At 41.4% G+C, this 27326-nt stretch overlaps 1 protein-coding gene across 3 annotated transcripts in view; it reads left to right on the forward strand.

The window, feature by feature from the left end:
• The window catches only part of SEMA3A (semaphorin 3A), a 482660-nt gene that overhangs the window by 376014 nt on the left and 79320 nt on the right, over positions 1-27326 (forward strand). For all 3 annotated transcript variants that reach the window (XM_051853017.2, XM_051853018.2, XM_070059438.1), the window contains 2 exons: positions 17165-17258; positions 26670-26789. In XM_051853017.2, coding sequence (XP_051708977.2) covers positions 17165-17258; positions 26670-26789 — 214 coding nt within the window. The remainder of the gene's footprint in view (positions 1-17164; positions 17259-26669; positions 26790-27326) is intronic.

Below are 27326 nucleotides of genomic sequence, written 5' to 3' on the forward strand. Positions count from 1 at the left end.
TGCATCAGCAGACGCGAGACTCAGAAGCAAAGACTCCAAATCAGACTGCAGTGGAGGGTGCGGCGTTGCAAGCAGTGACTTCCGCTGTGCCACATGCACACCACTGAAGCATTATTCTGAAAATAAATAATACTGCCGATTCATCTAATGATTACAGATTTGAACGAAATAAATTGAGACCTGTAGCAAAATTATTATTATACCACAGGCAGTGTGCTGTTTAGTCGAAAAGATTCTAGAGCTGAGGTATCGAGTAGTCAGTTAGCTCTCTGCACCTTGGTGTTTTGATCTACTTTCATGGATTATGTAAAATTAAAGTCTAAGCTACCTACCAGTAATAGAGATACTTTTGAATCAGCCATTACTTTGTTTATGTTTACATAGCTTTATTACAAATTTAAAAGCAAACATGATTTAAAATCAGTATTTGATTAAGTAAGAGATACAGGAGTATATTGTGTGTATATAATGTTAAGATACTTGGCCGGCGCCGCGGCTCACTAGGCTAATCCTCCGCCTTGTGGCGTCGGCACCCCGGGTTCTAGTCCTGGTCAGGGTGCCGGATTCTGTCCCGGTTGCCCCTCTTCCAGGCCAGCTCTCTGCTGTGGCCAGGGAGTGCAGTGGAGGATGGCCCAGGTGCTTGGGCCCTGCACCCCATGGGAGACCAGGATAAGTACCTGGCCCCTGCCATCGGATCAGTGCAGTGCGCCAGCCTCAGCGCGCCAGCCGCGGCGGCCATTGGAGGGTGAACCAACGGCAAAGGAAGACCTTTCTCTCTGTCTCTCTTTTCAGTCAAATTTGGGCTTGGTTTGCACTTTGGTATCTAAGGTTTAATTATTGTCATATTTCTGTGAAGAGATGCAGTTGCTCAGACTCTATTTTCTATTGTAACTATGGTGGTGCAGGAATGGACCCCCCTAGCAACTGGCCTTGTTCTTTACTTGATCTTTGAAAATCAGGCCATCCTTGCGTATGTGCTTGTGTAGGTATGGACTGTGGCTCTAAGATCATGACATACATCGTATTTTCCTTTGCCACAAAACCAAAACTTGGTTTTCCTAGCCATGTGCACATTTTGGACAGTTTGATTTTCTTGTGAGTGTGAATTAATAGCAATAATTTATAGGGAGTCCTTGAGCTCAAAAGCTAATAGCACGATTGACTTTTTTTTTATTTATTTATTTTTTTTTTTTATTTTTTTTTTTTTTTTTTTTTTTTTGACAGGCAGAGTGGACAGTGAGAGAGAGAGACAGAGAGAAAGGTCTTCCTTTGCCGTTGGTTCACCCTCCAATGGCCGCCGCGGCCGGCGCGCTGCGGCCGGCGCACCGCGCTGATCCGATGGCAGGAGCCAGGAGCCAGGTGCTTTTCCTGGTCTCCCATGGGGTGCAGGGCCCAAGCACCTGGGCCATCCTCCACTGCACTCCCTGGCCACAGCAGAGGGCTGGCCTGGAAGAGGGGCAACCGGGACAGAATCCGGCGCCCCAACCGGGACTAGAACCCGGTGTGCCGGAGCCGCAAGGCGGAGGATTAGCCTATTGAGCCGCGGCGCCGGCCTATGATTGACTTTTATCTGCAGATTGCAGGACTAACTTTCTGCAAGTTTAATAGAATACAACCTTTGCTTTTTAAATTAAGGAACACTATTTTTATGCCAGACGATAACGAAAATGTCAAATACGTTTTGTTTATTTAGCAGTAAAGGATTTCTGCAGTGATGACACTATGAGAAGTTATCTAAGTTTCTCAGGGTTAGTATCCCATTAAATAACCAGAGACTTTCATCATCGTCCCGCTCCTTCACCGTCGTCTGTTAATGTCAGCAAACTGAGCTTTTTTCACTTCCTGTTGTTCATGCTTGCCACGTAGCTTTGTAGAAAACACAGCTAAACTACACAATTCGCAATTTGAAATGAAGAAAGCGAATGCAATATGCTGTGCTCTTTCAAGATCTTGTGCCTTTGACTTTCTGTGTGCAGGCAAATTGATTATTAAGACGGTGATGAAACAATATCAAAGGAAATGGCATGAAGGCAAAACCGAGCAGGTGGTACCAAAAGGTAGAATCTGCTCTTAAGCATTTTTCCCCTGCTACCATGGGAAAAACAAACTTTAACCTTGTTCCCAGTGGTGTTATTAAAGAAAAAAAAAAAGAGAAAAGTGGTCAGAAATTAAAACAGGAAAACTCTAGTCAATCTGATAATTGCATTAAATATTTCATTTTTCTTACATTTTAAATATTACAGTTTGTTGTGTATATCTCCACACAATTTTAAAGGAATATTTAAAGGAATATTTTCAAGTATAATATTAAGTCATAAACATATTTGTGTGTAACATATATGCGAGATAAAAATTTTAGCATACATGTACATGTATATGTACAACCATATATGCACATTTATTTGTATATGTACATGAAGAGATAAAATAACTTTTTGCATCAGCATAGTCCCTTCTAGTTTTTCTGTTTGAAAATACATTTATTGGGCCGGCGCCGCAGCTCAATAGGCTAATCCTCCGCCTTGCGGCGCCAGCACACCAGGTTCTAGTCCCAGTCGGGGCACCGGATTCTGTCCCAGTTGCCCCTCTTCCAGGCCAGCTCTCTGCTGTGACCCGGGAGTGCAGTGGAGGATGGCCCAAGTACTTGGGCCCTGCACCCCATGGGAGACCAGGAGAAGCACCTGGCTCCTGCCATCGGATCAGCGCGGTGCGCTGGCCACAGCGCGCCAGCTGCAGCGGCCATTGGAGGGTGAACCAACGGCAAAGGAAGACCTTTCTCTCTCTCTCTCTCTCTCTCTCTCTCTCTCACTGTCCACTCTGCCTGTCAAAAAAGAAAGAAAGAAAGAAAGAAAGAAAGAAAGAAAGAAAGAAAGAAAGAAAGAAAGAAAATACATTTATTTAGAGGCCTTGTGACTATAATTAGGTGTGTTACCCATCAACAGTGATCAAATACAAACCATAGAAAATATTACCACTTTGCAAAAATTCAACAGTTCCCAAACAGTTAGAAAACGTGATTTTGCTTCTATTTTCTTTCCTATCGCTACCATATCATTCAGCCATGATCTGGGAATCCAGTTCAGGTGCCCCCCAGGGGTGACAGTCACCGACAACGTGAGCCATCACTACTGCTTTCCAGGGTGCACATCAGCAGGAAGCTGGAGTCAGGAGCCAAAGCTGGGGAGTGAACCAGGCACTCTGGTGGGGACGCAGACAACCTAACAGGCGACCTGACCACCACGCCAAATGGCCACCTTAGGGTCCTGCACCTTCTTACTCCAATTTATTTAAATTGTCCCCTCCTATGTCTCTTTTGAACTTGTAATATAATTAGGATGCATAGACATAATAATTTATAGCAGTTAATTATTTTACTATTCCCAATTTCTTATATACATTAATATTATCCCCAGATGTAAAATTTTAAAGCTTTTAATGGCAGCAATTAAAGTATACTTTTAAAGAATTGTAAATTGCCATGAGTAAGCCAGATAAGACATTAATAAAGCTTTCAACTATCCTAAATAATTTATAGTAAGGTAAATTTCCAGCTCATAAGAATGATAATTAGGCCTGTAGTATACTTTCTAACATCAAATATGGCAAATCATAAAGAAAATGAAAGCTTGGTCTATTCTAGATCAAGTAGTCACACTTTTTTTTGATGCTCTCCAGGCAGAAACTTTTACCCATGAGAGAGACCCAGTTACAAATAATTCAAGTGTTCATCATACATTATAAATAATGACTCAGAAGACAACTCAACAGGTGACAGCAAATGTCAAAACAGTGGTTAATTCAATAGCAATGTCCAGATAACTCACCCAAGGAATGTTTAGCTCTTTTTTTTTTTTTTTTTTTTTTTTTGCTATTGTTAGGAATGCAGGCTATGGTTGAACTCTTAAAAATTCTGGATAATTAATTTAGACATAAACTATTACATTTTGAATAGTCACAATATTCATACAGATTTTGAGTAGTTAGGAAATTTTTATAATTAGAGACCTATTAAACCACAGTGTATACATAGATCAATTTAATTATATAAAAAGGATGAGTGAATGAGCTACGGGGACGGGCAGTACTCTGGAAATCAAAGCAGAACTGCAAATCACTTTGAAGTTTCTTTAACTTCTATATTCAACCTTGATTAATTGCGAGGCCCTATGGTATGTCTGTGGTGAGGTAGGAAAGCGTGACCACACTTCTTCCAAGACCTTTATTATTGGAAATAAATCCCGGGAACAGGGACTATTTCGATGATAAATGCTCATGTTGTTGTAGTTGGTGATCAAATTAGCTCCAGTGTTTTATAAGGGATTCAAACTTGAATACCCACAACCACTCAGGTGATATAAAAAGATAAAGCGGCCAGCGCTGTGGCTCACTAGGCTAATCCTCCGCCTTGCGGGGCCAGCACACCTGGGTTCTAGTCCCAGTCGGGGTGCTGGATTCTGTCCTGGTTGCCCCTCTTCCAGGCCAGCTCTCTGCTGTGGCCAGGGAGTGCAGTGGAGGATGGCCCAAGTACTTGGGCCCTGCACCCCATGGGAGACCAGGAGAAGCACCTGGCTCCTGGCTCCTGCCTTCAGATCAGCGCGCAGTGCACTGGCCGCAGTGCGCCGGCCGCAGCAGCCATTGGAGGGTGAACCAACGGCAAAGGAAGACCTTTCTCTCTCTCTCTCTCACTGTCCACTCTGCCTGTCAAAAAAAAAAAAAAAAAAAAGAAAGAAAGAAATAAAGAAATACTAAATTCCAGTGAGTGAATTGTCCCTTGAAGAGCCCTAAAGTCCCATGAAAAGGCATTCAAATTCAAGATTTCAAGACCCTCTGTTAGGTCAATAAACCATGTCTTTGGGCTAGATGCCCCAAAGAAGATTTACATAGATAATAGGACAGAGAAACTCTGGCTTTTGAAAAATATGCCTTTTGTTGTCATTGTAAAAATGTTAAAAATAGAGAAAATACCTAAATTTCATAATCTAGAGGCCTAATATCTCAATGAGCTGCCTTCAGAATTTTTCTCCATGTGTCGTACATAGCTTCTTGTTATTCCATATTGCTTCTACCATGATGGTAGAGAGGTATTAATTCTAAGGATTGAAACGTATGTAATGAAACATTTTCTTTATTGCAAGACCTGCATCATACTCAATTCTATAGTTAGGCTGTGCCTTATCATTTCCCTCAACCTGGCACTTAACTTTCTTTTCAGTATTCTAAATGCCACTCTGATAAACTTCTTTTTGCTTTAATTTCTTTTTCTTTCCCCTTTTCCCCTTTCATTCAGATATATTTCCAGAAGAAAAATGATCAAGTTAAAATGTATGCATGTTTTTAAGGATCTTTCTAATTCCCCAACTGTTTGTTAAAACTTCCATTATTATCAAGAATGGACAGGATTTTCTCTTTCCTACAATAAATTGCCAAAATAATAATTAATTTCGAAGTCTTTCCTAATTTGCTGAAAGAAAATCAGAATTACATCATATCATTATGACAACACTTGAATGACAAGCCTTTCCTAAAACAGAACTTGGTATAAATAAAATGTTAATCCTTTTGGCCTCATTGCATCCCAGATGGCACGTATAAAAAAATCTTGAGATGTAAAGAAACCATATGAGTGAATTCCAACTCTTCTTACAGTACATATGTTCCCTTCTGTTGACATATTTACATTTAGGTTGACGAAATTTCCTAGCGGTGTCTAAACATGGAGGTAACAAATACATTTATAAAAAGTGGTAAAAAGTAAAACCTGCACTTTCACAATTTTCAGTAAAACACAACTCAGGTTTTATGAAATTGTAAGATCACCAATCAGAAAGAAACCATGTTTTGGATATGAATTGTTCCACTATTTTACCTTCTGTGCCACGGCTTTGCTCTTTGACTGAGGTTATTTTACCGGGTCGCAGTGGGGCAAAACATTGCAGAGTGAATTGTTCATGTTCTGGAATTGCTCATTCTAACCCAGATAGAATTTTCCCTCTCATTGTTCTATACCTTGGGAGTAGGCAGGCATTCATAGCTGAATAATTATAGCATGACAGGCATGTGATATCTGCATAAACTCAAATTAAGCTCCTATTAAAAATATAATCTGCATGAAGTATGAAGACATATGCTTTCTGTTTTCCTTGGTTTATACCATTAATTTTAATGATGACAAAAAGCAGATGAATTATGGCCTTGATGTTGGTGGGGGGAATCCAGATAAATTCAGGTCCCTTAAATTTAGGAGGGTAAATCCTACTTAATCTGGCTGTAAGTGTTGCATGCATGTCCATATTATTGCTAGGAGAGGAAGAGATAAAGTGGATCTCACTTTTCACAAATTTAGGGACAAAGAGACCATACATTTATGAAAAGAAAGTTGGAAATATGTCCATTCTTTCTACTTGCCTTTTCATATCAATAGTATAATATGAATACTATATTCAGTATATTACCATGGGCAATTCCATGAAGATTACTTCAGGACCTAACATGGGCATGACCCACAGGAGCTCCTAAGCTATGTTTAGATGGACAGACAGACAGACAGACAGACATCAGCGCTTGATGCTTTTTGAGACGCATTCATAAGTACCATGTTGGGCAAATCAAGCACAAAAATCAAGACTTTTGTTACTGATTCTGGAAATAGTGCTTTTGCTGCATACTTCTGCTCTTTTTCTTTTTTCATCTACAAAACTGGGATAATTACACTATGTGTTTTCAGGGATATTGTAAAGATGAGACCATAAATATCTACCAAGAACTTAGGAGAGTATGGTTGGCTAACTATGCACTACGAACTATTATTATCATAGAAAATGAGCTATGTCCATGCTACCATAGCAAACATGTACCATTAAAAACGTATTGATGACAAAGTTATAATCAATGCAACTTCTATATGATTTAAGAATGCTTCCTTCTGTTGACACATATTAAATCTCATTTAATCATTGGAGAAATGCTGTGGGGTATTTCCACTTCATAGATAAGAATCCTGACATTTCAAAGAGATGTTTGAAAAGTCTTCTATATCACGTGATCAGTAATCGGCACAATGGGGCCTAGAAGGGAGGCTCCACAATCCACGAACAATGACATTGTACTACATCCGCCTTAAATTCAAGTGAGGGGAACAGTCTGGACCACAGAGAACCAGGTGAAGTCTACAGATGGAGTTCAGAAGTCAGGGGTGTGCGGCACTGAGGCCACGCTGACACAGAAAGTCACGGAGGCCGGGCAGACCACCCCGGCGTGGTTCAGTGTCTGCCTGAACTTTCCGGGAAAGTTGCTCACCCTTGTAATAAACATTGCCTATCCTTCTATTTGCATTTTGATAGAAATTTCCCAGAAAGAGAAGTTATATGCAATAAAAATTCTGCATAGTTATAACTAGAGATTGCTCATGGAGCCATGAATATTAATATGGGCTCTAACTGGAATATTTTTACTGTTTACTTTAAGGCAGAATGAATTTTTGTTAAAGCTTTATAAAAAAAAAAACTTTCTTTGCCAAGTTGCACACCTTTTGGAAAAAAACTAATGAAAATTTTTGAGTAAGTATGATCATTATAATTATTCATTCAAAATATTTTAGTTCAACAACTACATTTTAGATTTAAAACTGAATATTATTATTATTATTATAATACATCTGAAGCTACTCAAAACAATTAATGTGAAAAGAAGTTATTGGTAAGCTCATGCCTAAAAATTCTTACAGTATATCTTTTTCTTGCATTTTCTTGAACTATGCTGGCAAATCATGGTTCAATCCAAGGCAGAGTTAACACAGCACAGTCAGGGCAGAAAATCACACTTAATTCACACAGCATTGCTTCTTTACATGTCTCACTCTGGGTGACAGACACCAGAGTTATATTTCTTTTGTATCTTCATAGAATGTATGTTGTCAAATAACTATTTCTGACAGCCTAATTTTTATGAAGCTTATTATTAGTGATTGCGCTTATATTCTTTTGAGGAGTCAAGGACTCTTAATAGCTCTCAATTTCTAAATAACTATAGAAAAGAAGATTTCATGCAGGCCCGGAAACCAGGTTTGAACGACCTGATTAGAGAGCGGGGAGGCGGAAGTTCAATAGCTGAATTCTTAAAAGTAGACGCATTCCAAGTAATAGTAAGTAGAGACTGCAAAGTAAAGTGGGTTTAAAAATCTTCTTAATCCCTGTATTTATGTACACTGTAGGGAACAAAGAACAGAGGAGCAAATGTAGACGGTCAGGGTGCTTCCATCTCAGAATGACGCGATGTGAGAAATGGACAGATCTGTGCAGAGTGACTAATTTAGAGCTTCGTAACCATGACTGCAAAAAGTCCATAAACTCTTCAGGTTACTTACAAAATGCATGGAGGCTTTGCTGCAGGTTTCTGGGGGAAGAACTCATAGCTTTACTGGATCTTCAAAGAGAACTGTGGTGCACACGAGATTAAGACCATGAGCTGCCAGGAAGCTAAGTGACCAATTCACCAAATACAATGTACAACATCCTTTCTACTCCGTGGTGTGTAACAAGACCCAGTCCTTCCCTCCCGAGGCTGGGGGAATGGTTCCTTCCCTGCCCCAGACTTCAGTGTCTCAAAATCATCCCATTCATCACTGTCAGACTCATCACAACATTGCACCTGTTTGATGCTCTTGTTCTCCAACTGAAATTATCCCTGTGTCCCTAAGTTGCTTATCCTGGCACAGAAGGGTTTCCATGGTTTGGCCCCCAAATTTATTTTTCAGTTTTATCTCTTGACATATATTTATATATTCTTATCTAAACTCAACCTTGCGTCATTGCTCAAATAGGAATTCTATGAATTTTCTTTGCAGATTTTTCTTGTGCTGCTTCCTCTGTGTGGAGCAGTCTGCCTGGGGTTCCTGTGCTCTGTGTTCTCTCTGACCCCTGCACTCAAAGCCAATCGCTCCGTCTCTTGCCCATGGCCATATGCATGTGTCTTCCAACAAGGTGCATCTTACAAGGACTACGTAAGATAAAGCCCACCTAAATAAATAAGCCAAAACAGAAATTGACCTCTTCCCAGTGTGAACTAGTGTGGTTTCCAATCCTACCATTTTAGGGGACATCTTATGTAATTTTTGTCCTAATCATGCTGTTTTATGCGGTGGTTAAAAGCATGTATTTGGAAACAGATCTGATACCAAATTCTTACTTCATCAGTTAGTATTTGCTTTGAGTGTTCTATAAAAAATGTTTCAAGTTTCCACCCATAAAGTAGATTTATTAGTAGTGCGGTGGTTGTGACGATTAAGTGAAATACCTGAAGTTTTGAGACACTGCTAGCACTTGGTTTGTACTTAATGTTAAATGAAAGTGGCTTGCCAATTTTATGATTGTGAGTGTGCCTATGTAATGTGTCATAGTTATGCAGTTTTTGCTGTCATTTCTGGTATGCTACTTGAGTTTGACAAATAGTCCCTTGACTTTCATACCCCAAATAGTAATCTTATATAGTGACGGCTCAATATATACTTGCTGTGTGAATTAGCAGAGTTTCAAAAAGTTGCATAAATTAGTAAAGCTTCGAAAATAGATATAAAAATGTAAACACCAATAAGAAATTATGAACAGAAAATCACATTTGGAATATCCAGATGACTTCTCTGGTTGAACTACCCAGATGCCTGCGGAAATCCCCACGCAGTAGAAATGATCCGACAAAGCAGGTTTCCTGGACGGTGAGACTGACTACAGAGATTTTTAAGTTCTGCAGAGGAATGCTCTGATGATTTGACCCCTCACTGAAGTGCAGTTGACTCTTTTGAAAGAGGTAATACACACACACACACACACACACAATATTTAAAGATTTTGTGTATTTATTTGAAAGGCAGAGTGACAGGGAGAGCAGCATTTTCTGTCCCTTGGTTCACTCCCCAAATGGCTGGAACTTTCGGGGTTGGGCCAGGCCGAAGCCGGGGGCCTGGAACTCCATCCTGGTTTCCCATGTGGGTGGCAGGGGCCCAAGGACTTGGGCAATCTTCTGCTGCCTTCTGAGGTGCATTAGCAGGGAGCCCGCTGTGCCACAATGCTGGCCCCCACATATTTTTAAAAATTATTTCAGTGCAAGAGAGAGACAGGCTCAGAAAGAGAAAGAGAGCCCTCAGTAGCTGGGGCCTAGGCAAGAGCTGGTAGCCCGGACTCAGTCCATGTCTCCCACATGAGTAGCAGGGACCCAGTGACTTGAGCCATCACCTGCTGCCTCCCATGGTGCACATTAGCAGGAAGCTGGATCAGAAGCAAAGCTGCGGCCGGCGCCGTGGCTCACTAGGCTAATCCTCCGCCTTGCGACGCCGGCACACCGGGTTCTAGTCCCGGTCGGGGCGCCAGATTCTGTCCTGGTTGCCCCTCTTGCAGGCCAGCTCTCTGCTGTGGCCAGGGAGTGCAGTTGGAGGATGGCCCAAGTGCTTGGGCCCTGCACCCCATGGGAGACCATCGGATCAGCATGGTGCGCTGGCCGCAGCGCTCCGGCCGCGGCGGCCATTGGAGAGTGAACCAATGGAAAAAGGAAGACCTTTCTCTCTGTCTCTGTCTCTCACTGTCCACTCTGCCTGTCAAAAAATAAATAAATAAAATTAAAAAAAAAAAAGTTCAGTGTTCCACACTAAACATTACATATTAAAAAAAAAAAAAAAAAGCAAAGCTGCGTCTCAAACCTCAGAACTCCAACATGGAATGCAGGGGTCACCACTAGCTGGCGTCAGTAGGCCAGATGCCCACCGAGGACTCACATTTATGGATAAGCTAATATTGAAAACAAGCAAAGGATTATAAGATGCAATGAAAATTAAATAGAAGCAAGGTTATAAAGATAAAAAGATTTTAAAGTTACACTGCTTTAAATTTTTATTTTTTATCTTTCATAGCAAGAATATTCTCATGTTGTAAATATACAAATAACATATTACTAATAGCACATGTGCCACTAAGAAGTTAAAAAGCATGCTATTTCCCAAAACTCACTTTAAATAAAGCTTGGTTTGATCATTGAATTATGCAGGTTAGCATCCACTGCTCAGTTGCATTCACATATGTGAATTTAATAGTCTTAAATTATTAGCTGTGAGAGGCCAGAGATTTGTCCCTGCTGTTCTTTGGATGCAGTTTTTCCATAGAACCTCTTGTATGGGGCCACACATTTATTTATTTTTTATTGAACTTTAATTCAATGCAAAAACTCTGTCTTAGCATTTGGAAACAATACAGTAAGATCTGTCCCTGACATCTAAGAATTTTAGTAGGAAAAAAGAACATGTATAGCAATGAAAGCAAAAAAAAAAAAAAGGCAGAGGACAGGAATGAGTAGGCAAGTGTTTTTCTCTGCTAGTGACTCAGTGGACATCTCCTGCACCGTGTGATTGCATGTAGAATGACATTCAGTAAACATGGGTTGTGCAGTGGTGCATTCCTTTTTTTTTTTTTTTTTTTTATAGGCAGAGTTGACAGTGAGAGAGAGAGACAGAGAGAAAGGTCTTCCTTTTGCCATTGGTTCACCCTCCAATGGCCGCCGCGGCCGGCGCACCACGCTGATCCGAAGCCAGGAGCCGGGTGCGTTTCCTGGTCTCCCATGGGGTGCAGGGCCCAAGCACTTGGGCCATCCTCCACTGCACTCCCTGGCCACAGCAAAGAGCTGGCCTGGAAGAAGGGCAACTGGGACAGAATCCGGCGCCCCGACTGGGACTAGAACCCTGTTTGCCGGCGCCGCAAGGTGGAGGATTAGCCTAGTGAGCCACGGCGCTGGCTGCAGTGGGGAATTTCTTTGTGCTGCTATTGAATGTGACCATGATTCTTGATTGAAAACGTACACAGATCGGGCCGATGTTTGGCGCAGGGGTGAAGATGCTGTCTGAGACATCCGCCTGTGTTTGAGTCCTGCCTCTGCTATTGTGCACCCTGGGAGACAGTGAGTGATGGCTCGAGTTGTTGGGTTCTTGCCACCCACTTGGAGGATCCAGACTGAGTTCCCAGCTGCTGGCTTCAGTCCTCCACCGGGCCTGTGGTCCTTGAAGGCATCTGAAGAATGAACTAGCAGAGGAGCTCACAGGCTCTCTCTGTGTGTGTATGTATGTGTGTGCGTATGTGTATCTACCTTTCAAATAAATACAATAAATGTTTTTTTTTTAATTAAGAAGATAACAGCTAAATTTCTGTGTTCAGTAGGCTCCCCTCTTTCATATCTGGGACTTTCCCTGCTGTGGGTGTGGTCTGTCGTCAAATATCCAGTCCTTGGCCCGGTGACACCAGCTCCTGACTCAGTGCCACAGAAAGTAAAGGAGTTGGGATTTCATGTTGTCCAGCAGGACTTGTGCGACAGTGGAGATATTCAGCATTGCCTCCGTCTGTTATCACTGCCTCAAGCCGCATGTGATTGTTGACCACTTGAAAGGCAGCTGATGCAACCAACTGAGGGATGGAATCTTTCTCTTTTAATTAATTTGACTTAAATTCAGACTTATGCCTGTAAAACTCAGATTTGGAATCACCATTTTAGGAAAAGTCACTTCTGGATGACCTTAACCCACAGAAAGCTCTCCATTGGTTGACGTGTGGCAGCCATGATGTTTCCCGTGGGATCTTATTGCATCCTTTCTTTATTGAAGACTGTAGTTCTACCCTGTGTATCATTGCCTTCTATATTGTTAATTAATACACAAAGAAAACCCAGTAAATCACCTCTGCAGAAATCTCTGACAACTTCTCCTAGGATGTGACTTCTGGAAGGAATCTTACAGGAAAGGGAGGTCATCCGGGGTGGAGGCTGAGGGTGCGTGATGGGGGGAGGAAGGAGTTTCAAGCGAAGACGAGAATAGCAGGGCACGACCAAGGAGGGCTGCGTACTCCAGACGACCTGCTCGCACGCAGACGTCTTCTGAGAGGGGCAGGAGAACAGCAAGAACAGCTTCAGAAAATGTAATAATAAACATCCTGAAAATATAATAATGTACATTCTTTCAATAGTGCCCCGCTGGTGCTTTTTACATAATTTTATGTAATTTTCCACACAAAAAATGTTCACTCTGTCACATATATGTAGGGTTTTCTTTCCTTTTAAAAATATCATTTATGTTTTAAGCATTGCATAAAATTGCAACTTTGTTACCTAAATTTATTGCTTGGACAAGATTGAGATTTGGGAAATTTATTGCTGTGATGTCACCAATAGTTTAAATTTATAAGACTTTGGGTTAGGCATTAGCATGGTTATTATTTCCTCTAATGCCTTACCTCACTGCAGTCTAATAACATTCAGGAAATCCAAAAGACAAAGGGAAAGACTGGTCTTGAAAGCTAAAAATAGTCGTTGAAAACTGATGCAATCGTGCAATAAAATATGGCACAATAACTTACATGCTCTGTTCATAGTATCTGCTAAAGCAATTAGAGGCCATGCAGCTAGACCGCAGCTCATGTTTTACTAAAAATGAAAGCTGTTTCAGCCCAAGGTAGACATGGAAGCTATGCAATTTAATTGTGCAAATTGCTCCTAGGATTTCAGTCATTATTTGCATATGTGATTCATTTGACGCTCTTCTAAAGCAGAGAGTCACTGGGTAGCAATCAGATTTCAAAAGGCCTTGCAAGTAGGACCAGAGAGTGAACCACATGATGTGTAGCATATGGCCACGAAGGGCTTAATACACAACCTTAGCAACACGGTGTGCTTTTGCAGTGGGTCAATGGCTTCACACATCTAATGAGTCTTGCTCACTGGATAACAGAATCAGCAATATTGGGGTCTCTTAATATCAATGATGTTACATTTCCCAGATATTATAAACGAGATCTTTTTTTGTTAACTAACTTTAATTAATTATTGCCAGTATTCTATTTAATGCTGTTCTAGCTTCAAGAGATTCCCAGTAAAATGTTTTAATGAAATGTTATGAATGAATTTAATGGAATGAATTTAATGGAATGGAAGCCATGTTTGAAAGAAAATCCCATGTTGAGAAAAACAATATTTTTTTCTAATTTTAATCATTTGTTCTGGAAAGCTTATCAACTCGACTTTTGCCTAGCTGTAGGAAAAACTGATCTTCTATGCAATGTGCAAGTCCAAAACAGTACACATATTTTAAAGATCTGCCCTAATTTTCACAAATGAAAATATAGGAAGGCGATTCTCTGCCATCAGAGATTTCAGTCAGTGTAGGACAGAATGATCTTATTGTGGCAACTATAAACAGCAGAAAGGGAGATTAATGATTTTTTCTGAAGTCATACTAGGTATGTTTTATGTGCATAATTACTATAAATTTCACATTGATGATGATATTTTTTTCTTACCCTATTGTACGTGTGGAACCTGAGTTTCAGAGGGTTTTGAGAATTTCCTGAGGCCCTAATAAATGACAGATCCAGAGATAACACCCAGCTCTTTCTGATTCCACCATGCTTTGGTCCCATTACCGCATGCAACGGGCATGAATTTTGCACCACAAACATTTGCATGTAAGAAATGTCATTTTACTTCCCAGTCCAGACATCAAATTACGTTTCTTTCCAGACTCTCATCTCACTAAGCTGGAAAGGAAATCCAATTTGGTTTGCCCCTCTGCAGAATCCTAGGAGAACACAGAAGATTTACAGGGGAGATACCCAGAAATCGGGCTGAGTGATGTTTAAGGGAACGATGTTGTGTGTCAGTGGAAGAGACCATGATTAGCTGGGTGTATTTATGGGTGGAACAGAAAGGAGGAAGGATTGAACGCATGACCAAGGAAAGCTCTTGAACCAGAACCGACATCTAACCTCTCTTCTGGGATGGCTAATCCTTGTTGTAAATCAAACACTTTGCAAGACGGAAAGTGTTACTCCTCTTCCACAGCATTCATTGTCTGATAGACTTGTAAGGTAGACATTGTCTGATAGACAAGAGGACTTCAGAAAGTTCACGGAAGCCTGGAATTGAAAGATAAGTGCATTCTGGTAAAGAAGCTCAGAAATCCTTGAATAGTTTCTTCATGATTCATGTCTCCATGAACCTTTTCGAAACCTCCCAGATGCGTGATTTTCAATTTGTTTTGCAACAAAATGAACTTATCTTTTGATTCCATTTTCTGTAAGCTTTTTGAAGTGTTCTCAAGTGGTTGCTGACATGAAGTGTCTCTTGCTTCGAGCCATGGCTGCTTGATTTTTGTCAGTATTCTAAACGGCCTGATGGAGCCAAGAAACAAGACCAGCATTTACATATGACATGGTTTGCTGCCATGCCACCATGTCTTCCTGCTTCTTCTAACCTGTGAAAAGTATCCACATGTACAAATTTTAGTATTTTTTTATGATTTGTGGCAGTAGAACACAGATCTTTCTCTCAATACCTCTTTTTTAGTATTTCCTAGTTTTTAATCATAGCAGATACACATTCGCAATATTTCTCAAAATGTTCTATATTTTATTAGGGTATGCAAATAAGTTTCATATTATATTTTAATATTCAAGAGGCTGTGATAAATTGTATTTATGAACAAGTTTGGAATTTAGTTATCTATATAACTGTCTCGAAGTAATATTTCTTTTACTTTATGTTAGGAAAATTGATCAAAACAGTAACAACTTGCTTTAAATTTTCACATTATTTTGTTTTAATGGTAACATGAGGAATATTAATAGAATAAAATAAATTGCCCTTATTTTGTATTTTGCTATTTTTATATAATTTCTTGAATCCCCCAGTAATTCTGAGAGGTTAAGTGGCTGTAACCATACTGACTTCTTGAGACCAGAGGCCCAGAGATAGGAAATGGTGACCTAGCAGCCAGAGCCATTCACTTGCCCGGTGCCTGGCTCACAGCCCCCCATGCTACAGCTGAGCCCAATTCAGAGAAAGCCCATACATTAGTGTTCAGTTTAAGTATAGAAATAAGCTGAGCCATCATTGCCAGGGGACGGTCAGTGACCAAACACAGGACCAGCACAAGGAAAGAACAGAACTGGGACTTGTCACCCTCAGTCATAAAACCGGAAAGCACTCTTGGTTTGCTGCCTTGACCGCGTCCCTCTGTACTTCAGATGGGTTTCCAGAGTCATAGCTTGAAACCCTGCCATTAGCTCCATCAGAAATATTAAACATTAAAATAAAGCGATCCTTATTGACCATAAAATGAACACCATTTACTATCCTAAGAAGATAGAAAATACTTTTATGTGAATAGAGGAATTGCCAAAAACGCTATTTTATTTCAGTCTGTGGACAAGTTAATGTGCTACTGGAAAAAGCATGCATATTCCGAGCTAATTAATCCCCAGGACACCTCATTCTGCAAAGCGTGCTCAGAAATATCCCCAAATCCGCCGTTGCTGCAGACATTTGTGGTTCCTGGGACACGTTCCGACACAGGCATGGGTGCATCACTCCGTTATCGGGGCTTTTGTCGGCCTGCTCTCCTGCGCCCGTTCGCACTCAAGATGTGCGCGCTTTTTTATGTGCAGTCAAAAGTTCCTTCTCATTCTTGGGCCTCGATCCCCAGCCAGGTGGACAGTGGGCGTAGTCTAATGGTGCCACCTGCAGTAACTGCCCCTACGGCATGGGTACCTTCTCGTTTCCCTCCTGGGGAGACGGCGAATGAGGGGTAGTTTCCCGGGACTTCCCGGCTGCTGATGTCCCCACAGTGCCTGAGAAGCACGCGAACCCCACGTGGTGCAGAGTAGAGTGGGAGACGTGACGGCCATGGCCACTGAGCAGTGCCTTCTGGAAGAGGCAGAAAAATAACACAGTGTGAGTTACTCTGGACATCTGATGTGACGAACAGCTCTTTTCGTCTCTGTAAAGGCAGAAAGCAAGGCATTTTATTTAACATTCTGTCCTCGAGAACCATCAGGGTAGATCTTGGCAAACCCTTGAGAAGGAAAAATGGTTGCTCTGTCCTTATCGCGACATAGCCTGTTCCTTGAGAGTTCATCTGTGCATTGTCGCTTGCAGCGTTCTATCTGCTGCTAAAAGTCGCCAAGCTAAGTAGCTAGTGTGCTAGTGCCGGCTGGGTTTCAATCAACTTACTTTGCCATCTCTCAAGCTGACACAAATAAAAACACCTCTTGCCGTGGCACATGGGTAATTAATCTGATTATCTGAAATGCTAAAAACACTTCTTTTTTAGGAATAAATGGAACCCTTCTCTTTTTTTAATCTACAGGACAACATTTTTAAACTGGAGGACTCACATTTTGAAAATGGCCGTGGGAAGAGTCCATATGACCCCAAACTACTGACAGCATCTCTTTTAATAGGTACGTAGTCAACACTCAGTCCCTTAGTGAACTGCCTATGGGTCATAACCGGCTTGCATAGTCTTGATTATCTACCAGGGTTTTTCATTATTAGTTACAAATGATTTCAGGAGAAGTTCAGTAATTATGTATTCAAAGATTTTGAAAATGAAGAAAACCCATTAAATGATGTCTTACTTATTACACTATCTAGTCTGCCTCTGACAGATTGAAATGATTTAATGGTGTCTTTGATGGGAACTGCTCAGGGTTGGAATCTAGCCTAGCATTTGGGATGCCAGTTAAAACATTTGCAACCCAGAGCAGAAAGCCTGGGTTCCGTACCTGGCCTCACCTCCTGCCTCAGCTTCCTGCAGACGCAGAGACGGCTCAAGGAACTGATCTGAATCCACATGGGAGACCTAAGCTGAGTTCCCAGAGTCCAGGTTCGGAGTAGCCCAGCCCTAACCATCGTGGGCATTTGGGAAGTGAGCAGGCAGACCGATGGGAACGCTGTCTGTCTGACTCTTTCTCTTTCTGCAATCTTGAATAGATACAAAAAATGAGTAAACAGTTGACCTGCTTAGTCACTGGAATCCCCACTTGAACTTTTTTTTTTTTTTTTTTAAGAGAACCTTTTCAGGCGTCGACATTTAGTACCACGGTTAGGGCCACTTGGGTTGCCCACAATGCATATTGGAGAGCCTGATTCAAGTCTCCACTCTGCTTCTGATCCAACGTCCTGGGTAGCTGCAGATAATGGCTCAAGTAGTTGGGTTCCTGCCACTCACCCTGCAACCTGGACTGAGTTCTGGGCTCCTAGCTTTGGCCTGGGCAAAAGCTGTTGCTGGTGTTTGGGGAGTGAAGTAGGGAGTGGCAGTTCTCTCTCATCTCCTCTCCTCCCACTACCCTGTCTCTATCTCTCCCTCTACCTCCCTTTCAAATAAATAGATAAAAAAAACTTTTTAAAAAGAAAATATTTTCAGTTTTCATTGAGTGAAAAGAGTGTTTAAATAAGGAATTTTGATAAGTTATTTAGAGAGAATGAGCTTCTGTCTATCCCAATAATAGTATAAGAGTATTTCAAAAAATTTTTGGAAAGTATAAAGATTGTTTATTTCTGTGCAAAAAAAAAATTGAAATCCATACAAAGATGTTTCATAATGTACGTTCTCTACTACCTTTTTTAAAGATCTCCATATGCATGAATTTCAGAAGTTTAATTCCATGTTCCATGGATTTTTGTAGAGCCCTCATAGTCCAAGATTTGTCCTTGGCTCAGCGTTTGGACAGCTCACCCACCAGCAGGGTGGCCCCCGGACATCCCGCTCTCTTGTTGGATGTGCCAGGCTAGGGAAGGCCTTCTGCATTCTCTTTTCTGACTTTGAGCCTTTGCTGCAAATCTAGCAGAACATTTGGTGGGCTCTTCTCCACCCTTCTCCCTGACCATTTCTTCTTTCCCCTTTTCCTTCTGCGCTGAGGCTGGCTAAGAACGCTCAGCCGCAGTTCAGGAAGATGGAAGCAGAGGGGTGGATGTAGTCAGAAGTAGCTGACAGCTTGAGTCTGCGTTCAGACCTCAGTCCCGTTAGCCACCTCCACACTGGGGTTGAATAAAAACAGCAGCACCGTCTGATCAGCCATGAAGCATGTTCTCGTGTCCCGTTGCTTCTCCCACTGCCTCTTCTACACAATAAAGTAATTAATTAATCATAAAAATAGCAGAGAAACTTTTCAAATATATTTCTAATTGGATTTTGAATGGGTAGTGTTTTTAAAAGATTTATTTATTTATTTATTTGAAAGTCAGAGTTACAAAGAGAGGGAGAGACAGAGACAGAGAGAGATCTTCCATCCGCTGGTCATTCTCCAAAACGTCTTCATCAGCCAGGGCTGGGCCAGGCCGAAACCAGGAGCTGGAGCTTCCTCCGGGTCTCCCACATGGGTGCAGGGGCCCAAGGACTTGCACCATCTTCCACTATTTTCCCAGCAGAAGTGAAAACCGCCAGAACTCAGCCAGAACCCATATGGAATGCTGGTGCTGGGGGCAGCTGTTTAACCCACTGAGCTACAACGCTGGTCCCATGGGTAGATTTTTTTAAGAGTAAATTTAGATTATTATCTGACATGTCAAAAGTTGATTAAGTTTACCATCCTTTTCTTCTACATATAACTTTTTTTATTCCAGAAAATAAAATTCTAGTCACATTTATTAACTACTACATTATTCATGATGATGTATTTCTCACTTTATCCGTGTTTCACAGATCCCTGTTCTATTGAGAACGAAATCATAACGGCATGAGTCTCTTCTCTGCTGTTTTTTAGGTGTTAGTCCGTTGGTGCATTTATGAGCATTTTAACAAAACATTGAGACCTGAAGGAATGCAGCAAATTAATACACTGCCAATTTTCTACCTCATGGATTTGCCTAGTGATTACCTGAGGCTGACTCCCTCAAGAGTTTAGACTGAGTTAAAAATGAATTAAAAATGAAAATTTACAAAGAGTTTAGGATGAAATTTGAAAATGCTCTTAAACCAAGAGCAGCCTATACTCATCTAAATTGCACACTGACAAAAAGATAGATATTCCTCAAACAGCAATATGTAAAAGTGTACCTAAAGCAGCTTTAATTTGTGGTGTGTTTCTCAGTGGGGATTTGTCTGATTATTTATTTTAATATTCCACTGAGAAAGGATGATGACAAGTAGGTATTACCTAGTCCACATGGTATGCAACCACACAGAGTCCGCAAAGAATATGCAACTCCACAGTTTGAGTTTTATATTAGGATGTCTTTGAAAAATCTGTGTAGATTTATAAGAGGGAGACGAGCGTGAGAAGCTCTGTGAGTCGAGGAGAGGATGCGTGGCTAAAGAGGAACAAGAGGCATCGTAGAAAATCAGCCTTTCAGTGGAAGTCAAGACCTACTCTGTGCAATAAGGCAGCATGGTTTAGTAGCTTTCAGAGGTACATATGGTGCTTGTTGGCAAGGCCAAATAAATTAATTTCTGAACCCGTTGCATAGTGAAATCCAGAGAGAACCGGCCGTGCTTGAACTGGTGAGCTTGAACCCTCAGAGCACCATGGCGCGGTTGGCAGTGCCACAGCTGCATTCCTCTGCCCTCTGGTTGTTCGCCTCCTGCGTCTCGGTGCCAGGGCACTGCTCTCTCACAAGTACATTTCATCCCACTTGATGCCGCCGTCCTCTTGGCACATTCGTTCTCTTCTGCTGCTTTAGAAAGGATGCCACTGATTGAATGGAGCTTTTTACCGTAAATACTTCCTGCAGCGCTTCCCGAACTCTCTCACCTTCAAGGGTGGCAGCTGTTTCTGAAGTAGCCAGGTTCTACTTTGTATATCAGATAATGGCCCTTGGGAGAAATTTGTCTTCTCCAAAGGTTTTGGACGCATTCTGCTCGGCTCAGCACATAAGGTAGAAATGGTAAGGTGGTTTCTGGCTGCTTTCCTGCCCAATGCTGGGAGTTAAAATTCCAAGCTCAAACTATGTGTAAACTGGCTGCATGGATCTTTGCAGAAGACATATTTTATACCATCAACCCCACTGTGAAGCAGTTTCAACCAGTAGTAAACTTTAAAAGTAGATGAAAGCCTAAAATTTCCATTTATAAAAACTACCGAGGTTTAGTAGACCCTCTTTCTAAAATGTCATGATTGTTTAAGCTGATGACCACAGAAAATATGAACTCTCTTCTGAACAATGCAGAGCTGCTGAAGTAAGCCCCAAATCTTTATAACACACCCTAATTTCCAGATCACCCTAGTAAAGTTAATGTTTTGAATATCCTTCAAGAATGATCATTTTGACAATATGAAATTGCTCCAGTACTGATGTTTAAAATATTTCTGACTTTATTTGCCAGCAAATATCTGTGATTTTATTTCAGATCTCTTTATTAAAGATAGCAGTTGCTCCCCTGCTCAGAATAAATGCCAGGTGTGAACACAGCACAAGACTAAAACTCAGCAGTTCCCACACTAAGTACCTCTCCCGTTTTTGTGATATGAAAGGAATAGTCAACTTGAAAGCAATTTCATTTCCTCATTGAGATCTTTTCCAGGTCAAGCAGCCCAAATAGTTTAGAAATATTCCACCGCTAAAACATACATTGAAATCGATTTCAAAGTTCTGGGACTTTCAGCTAAGGCTTGCATCCTAAGCTGGAACTCTGCCCCACCTTGGCAAGGGTGTCCAGAGAGCCAGAGGATGCAGCAAAGTCATGACGTTGAGTAATGCTCCTACTTAGTATTAGAGCAAACAAGGCACTCCCTAAATGAATTGAACGTTACTGAGAATGTTATTTGAGCGTTCCTAAGCCTCAGTTACCTTGGGTATAAAGCGATGTCAATATAGGAACCAGTAGTTTGTTGGGAAAATTTATGGGGGCAGTGCAATAGCACACTATTTTGAATGTTTGTGTAGTTGTGGAACATATATGGAGTAGAAATAAGCAGAAATCTTGGGGGCAGTGGTTGCTTGTCAAAAGGCTGAGGGGCAGATTTGGCTCCTTATGCTAAATGTCATATTTTAATTTTTTTTTACCATATATGCATATTAACTACTAGGAAATGTCAGGTTAGTAACAAAGCCAGTACAGTACAAGTTGGTATACAGAAGGTGCTCAATAAACTTGGAGGTATAAGATCATTCCCACATCCTTCCAGTCCTTCCACTCCCAGGGAATGGATTTCATCCATGCTGTGTGTTTGTGTGTATGTTCGCAAGAAACACACATAAATTTCATTTTTCCTTCTGTTTCTAATTAGTCTGCTACTCTGTGAGTGGAATTTACCTAAGGTGTTAACAACATAATGGCCTGGTCTTTAGGTTTGTTTGATTTTGTTCACATTCATGTCACCCTTTCCACTTGCCCTAGTGATGCTTCAAGTTCAGCAGGAAGTGATTTTTGCCTTCTGTTTCTCCTCACCACACCCTTCTTAGGAATTGCAATCCAATACGTTGACTGATCTAAGCCACATTTTTACTGCATTTTGAGCTGTGAACAGAAAGCCTATAATACGTATGAACCTTTGTTTGTAATACGTGCTTCTCAGGTTACTCAGCCACAGTGGAAAAGCAGCTCACAGAGTTCTGTGCTCATTTCAGTGAATACTTTCCTGAGAGACAGTTAAGCAGGCTTAGAGCTAAGAAAGAATGGTGCTCGGATCACAACTTTCCTGTTGGACAGTCTCTTGATGGTTAGTTACATCTGTCAGCACCAATTTATCTTAGTCTACTATGTCATTGCCACGACATCAAGCTGCGCATGTGGTATTTTTGTAGAGAGACTCCAAGATCTTCTTAGAGTATCCTCAACTGCTTTCTGATACACAGAACAATTCCTTAAGAACAATATTCCATCATCAATTGAATGAAACTGGGCAAATGTTGTGTTTTCTTTCACCACTGGCTTAGTATATTTAGAGAGCCCCAAGATGTGTGTCTCACCCCTAATGCCATTTGAATCACTGCAGAGTAATATTTATCTGTACTTCCTATTTCCCAGGGTCAGAAAATTGCAAAATTAACACTGTGTCTCCATATAGGATTTGAGAACTTCATAAATGACCTTGCAACTAAAACAGAAATTTGGCAAGTAGATTTTCTTCATTAAATGTATCTGTTCTGCAAAAGCAAGCCAACTGAGGTGTAGCAAGTGTCTCGGAGTCAAGAATCTTTGGGCCGTTTCACATAGGCACAGGATGTGACCCAACTCTACTACAGGGCAGAAACAGTCAAGTATTTGTAATGGCATATACTTCGTGTTCTTATTGTATTTCAGCCTAATGAGAAATAAGCAAGAGCAGGAGACTCTACCACATATAATTTTGGACCAAAGCAACAAAGATGTCATCCCTTATCTGGAGCTCTGGCCCCCGATAAGAATCCCAATAGAAATCTCAGCGGGAAACCTGATCCAAGGCCTGATGCAAAGAAACATTACTGACATTGAGCATGGACAAAAGAGAATGTGCCCTTCAAGGTCACCAGATCAGCTGGTCCCCCCCAGCTGGTGGAAATCACTCTGACTCTCGCCACTCGAGTGGCTGGAGGCCACTGGTGCCTAAGCTGCAGCCTGGCTTTGGTTTATAAGTCAGCTGTTTAATTTCATTGTTTTTAGTGATCACTTGAGCCACTTGCTCTTCTGCTGGAAGTCTTCTGCCTTCTCTGCAGGGCTTTCGGTTGTGGGAAAAAGAGAGAAAATTACTCTTGCTTTCTTCATTTTACGATTTTTGCCCTCATTTGACAGTATATTATAATAAATGTTTATGAAACCATCCACCAAAAGAATAAGAAAAACAAATACCTGTCTATATCCAAGCAACAGTTTGTTGATATTTTCGTTATTTCTGATCCCTCCTGAATAGAATTTATGAGTAACAACAACCCAAATTCTGGATTTTACTCACCCTAAATACACTGCATGACAAAGGCAACGTTTAATGACATTCTCTGTCCAACTGAACCTTCTGTCGGACGTGGTGTTCTGACTACAATTGACATTAAATTGTTCAGTGTATACCTTTTTATTCTATTTTTCACTTTTCCTGATCAGATCACATAGCCTTTGGCTCAGGGCAATGAGGCTCAACTGGTAGTTTAATATTTCTAATTTTTCAAAGGGAGGCAGACACAAGATGCCCTCTCACAGGTGTTCCAAAATGAAAATGTTTGCAACTGGCATGATCATTGTTAACTAACACCCTTCTTCACAGAGACCAAGGAAGTTCATCCATTGGACAGCTAAAACTATATCACACCTGCTATCAATTCTTTGTGAAGAGATAAAATACTAACCTCAATAAAAATCTTATAGTGGTTGACTAGAGGCTAATATTAAAGAGTCAGTATGTATGTAAGTATTCCAAAGTACTTTTAAAAATCAGGGAAACATACATGGAATTTTTGCATTTTTAGAAAAGGATTATTTCTTTACCTTGTGATCAGGTAAACTATTGCTGCATTACATTTTAATGAGAGCAAGTTAGATTTTCATTTGCTATTTCAATTAAATGAAGAGAATACAAGGTATTATTGAATCCTAAAGATACAATACTATGAAAATTCAGGATGGCATGTGAGTACTGTTCATTTAGCTATTGATTTGTGCTCCTTATATTCTCCAACCACCATTTTTGTTGGTCATGAGTCATAGCAATGTAAAATAAGTGACCACATTTGTAAACTTGATTTCCAAGATAAGGTATCCAACCTCACTGTGACTTTTGACATTGTCTTCCCCATGGCTCTGGAGGATCTGCAAAGTCAGGTCCACACCAGAGAACCACATCTCTGCCAAAACACCTGCTATCAGCTGGACCCCTGCGAACATCTGTTTTACAGTGTGAAGTCTTCACTTGCAATTGAGAATTAAGATGTGAACAGTTCCTGTCTCCGCTCCTGACTCTAGCTTCCTACTAATGCAGACCCTGGGAGGCAGCAGTCATGGCTGAAACAATTGGGTTCTTGCCAACTATGTGGGAAACCTGGATTGAATTCCCTACTCTGAATTCCTAACTCCCAGGGTCTGCCCTGGCCCATCCCTGGATGCTACAGGCATTTGGGGAGTGAACCAGGGAGTGAGATGTGTGTCTGTCTCTCTCTGTCTTTCTCTCTCTCTCTTCTGTCCCTCCATTCCTGCATCCCGCCTTCCCCTTCACTCCCCGCTCCTCTTCATCTCTCAATTTTTTTTTAATTTTAAAAAATTATATTGAGATTTTCTCACAAAAGTATTTTTACCTGAAGTTTCATTTTTCCTCTTATCTAATATGAAAGTACCTGGGGAATGATAGGTCATTCAAATGTTTACATCATAAGAGGAGGGAGGGAGGAGGGAGGGAGAGAGAGAGAGAGAAATGAATGAATCTGCTTGTTCATTACCCAAACATCCGCAACAACCAGGGCTGGGCTAGGCTGAAGCCCAAGAGCTCGGATCTCAGCCCAGGCCTCCCACGTGGGTGACAGGAACCCAAGTACTCAAGTCATTACCTGCCGCCCCCCAGGGTCCACATCAGCAGGAGACAGAAGCCGAAGTGCAGTGAGGACTCAAACTTCGGCGCTCCAACATGAGATGCAGGCATCCCACCTGCCGGCCTGATCCCTGCCCCATTGAGAGACTGTACAAATGTTGAAGTTATAATTTATCTTTGCCCTCTTGATTTTCTGAATATTTTCCAAATCAAAGGATACCCAAACACTAACATCCACAAATGATCAATAAGATATTAGTAAGGTTTACTGTACAATCGTTAATTCTTCCAGGAAAGTTGTATCAGTTCTGTTGTTTGGCAGACAGTCCACTGTAAGTAGGCAGGCACACATGTATTTTCTGCAAGAAATATCAGGACGCCCTTTCTGTTTCGCCAAAAAAAATACGGTTTTCACAGACTTGAGCGGTGGGATGTTTGAGTGTCAAAGACTTGGGATTAAACAGGCCTTCACCTTGACCTGCCTACACATTAGCTGAGCAACCCTGAGGTCCTTGAACTGTAAAACAGGCTAACATGATTTACATCATGGGTTGTTGACAGAGCAGAATGAGATCACCTGTCAGTGTCGGGCCAGCGTCTGCCTGACAAGCTACAGCGGACTGAGCGACAGGAGCCTCTTCCTCCTCCTCCTTCCCTTTCTTGCCTGTGCTTGCCCTTTGGGCTATGATTCCTCCATTATTCAACTCCGACCTGGAGTAAATTCAGCCTGAGTAATAATGAGTCGAAAAACGAAATCCTGAACTGTGGTATTTATGACCTGAATTTGTCCAACCTTCCTCCTCTTCAAACACATTTTTGTTCTATCTGAGGCCATGTGGTAGATAGCTTATATCCAATTAGAACATTTCTCCACTAAATGTATTAAAAATGCAAGAAAACAATTAGGGAAGAAAAATATCAGTCCCTTCTAAATTAAAACAAAATGTCGTTAATTCAGATCCCATTTAAAAAAGAAGTATATAACCATTTAATTGCCATGAAAATAAAAGCTGTAGGCAAGATTTTACAGTGATATATTACCCTACTAAATAAAGATATTAGAGCCAGAATGGGTTTCCAAACAGAAAATCAAACAATGTGGTAAATGTAGTTTTCATTGTGTGTGTTTGTCAGGACTCAGAGTGGCAAACAATAAAAATTTATGTTTTAGCAATGTTCACGGAATCTGATTTTACTCAGATTTTCTCCATTAGCCCTAAATGAGCGGTCAGATTCTTCAACAGTGATCGTTTGATGAAATATCGCCTTCCATACAGACACGGGATGAAATACTAGCAGCTCTGTGCAGCGCCACAGAAAGCGTTCCTGGATTCTCTTTCCTCACGGTCATACCACGAAACTTGGATTTTGTTTGTTTTGTTTTTCCTGTCTGGATTGAATGAATGAATGTGGCTGTGGTTTGGTTTTGTCACCACACAGATGGAGAATTGTACTCTGGAACTGCGGCGGATTTTATGGGGCGAGACTTTGCTATCTTCCGAACACTTGGTCAGCACCACCCCATCAGGACGGAGCAGCACGATTCCAGGTGGCTCAACGGTAGGTGGTGCGTGCGGGACCCAGGCACGCGGCGTGCACGATGGTGCTAAGGGTTGGAGACCCTTCCTTTCAGCGTATCCACAGTATGACTCATGTCTACATGTGATGTTGCACTAGCGATGGTGACCTCATGGCTGTGGGTGTGAGAAAGTTGTGCACAGAGAAAGAAGAGAGATTAAAAACTCAGGAAAATATTTGTTGCGCGCCAAAACCGAAGTGTCTCAGTAGTCTGCTGTGGAAAGAAGGAGATGTGGGCCGGAGCTGAGGAAGGGAGGCATGGGAACAGATAAGAGGGCTTACCACGCCTGTCGGGTGATTCCACAGGGTCCCACCGTTTCCCTTCACGTCACTCACTACTGCCTTGAGAGCATCAGATAAGCTGGGAACATCAAACACATTGCAGTGCTAATGATACCGCACTGATAACTGTTTTCAAAATTTCAAAGAGCCTTTACATCATTGGGGTCTTCAAAAAGTTCCCGTCTTTCATCTTCCTAAAAAGCCCTTTCCCGTTTTATGGCCGAGAACATGAAGGCC

Source organism: Oryctolagus cuniculus, chromosome 16 (assembly GCF_964237555.1).
Source record: "Oryctolagus cuniculus chromosome 16, mOryCun1.1, whole genome shotgun sequence".
Lineage (NCBI taxonomy): Eukaryota > Metazoa > Chordata > Mammalia > Lagomorpha > Leporidae > Oryctolagus > Oryctolagus cuniculus.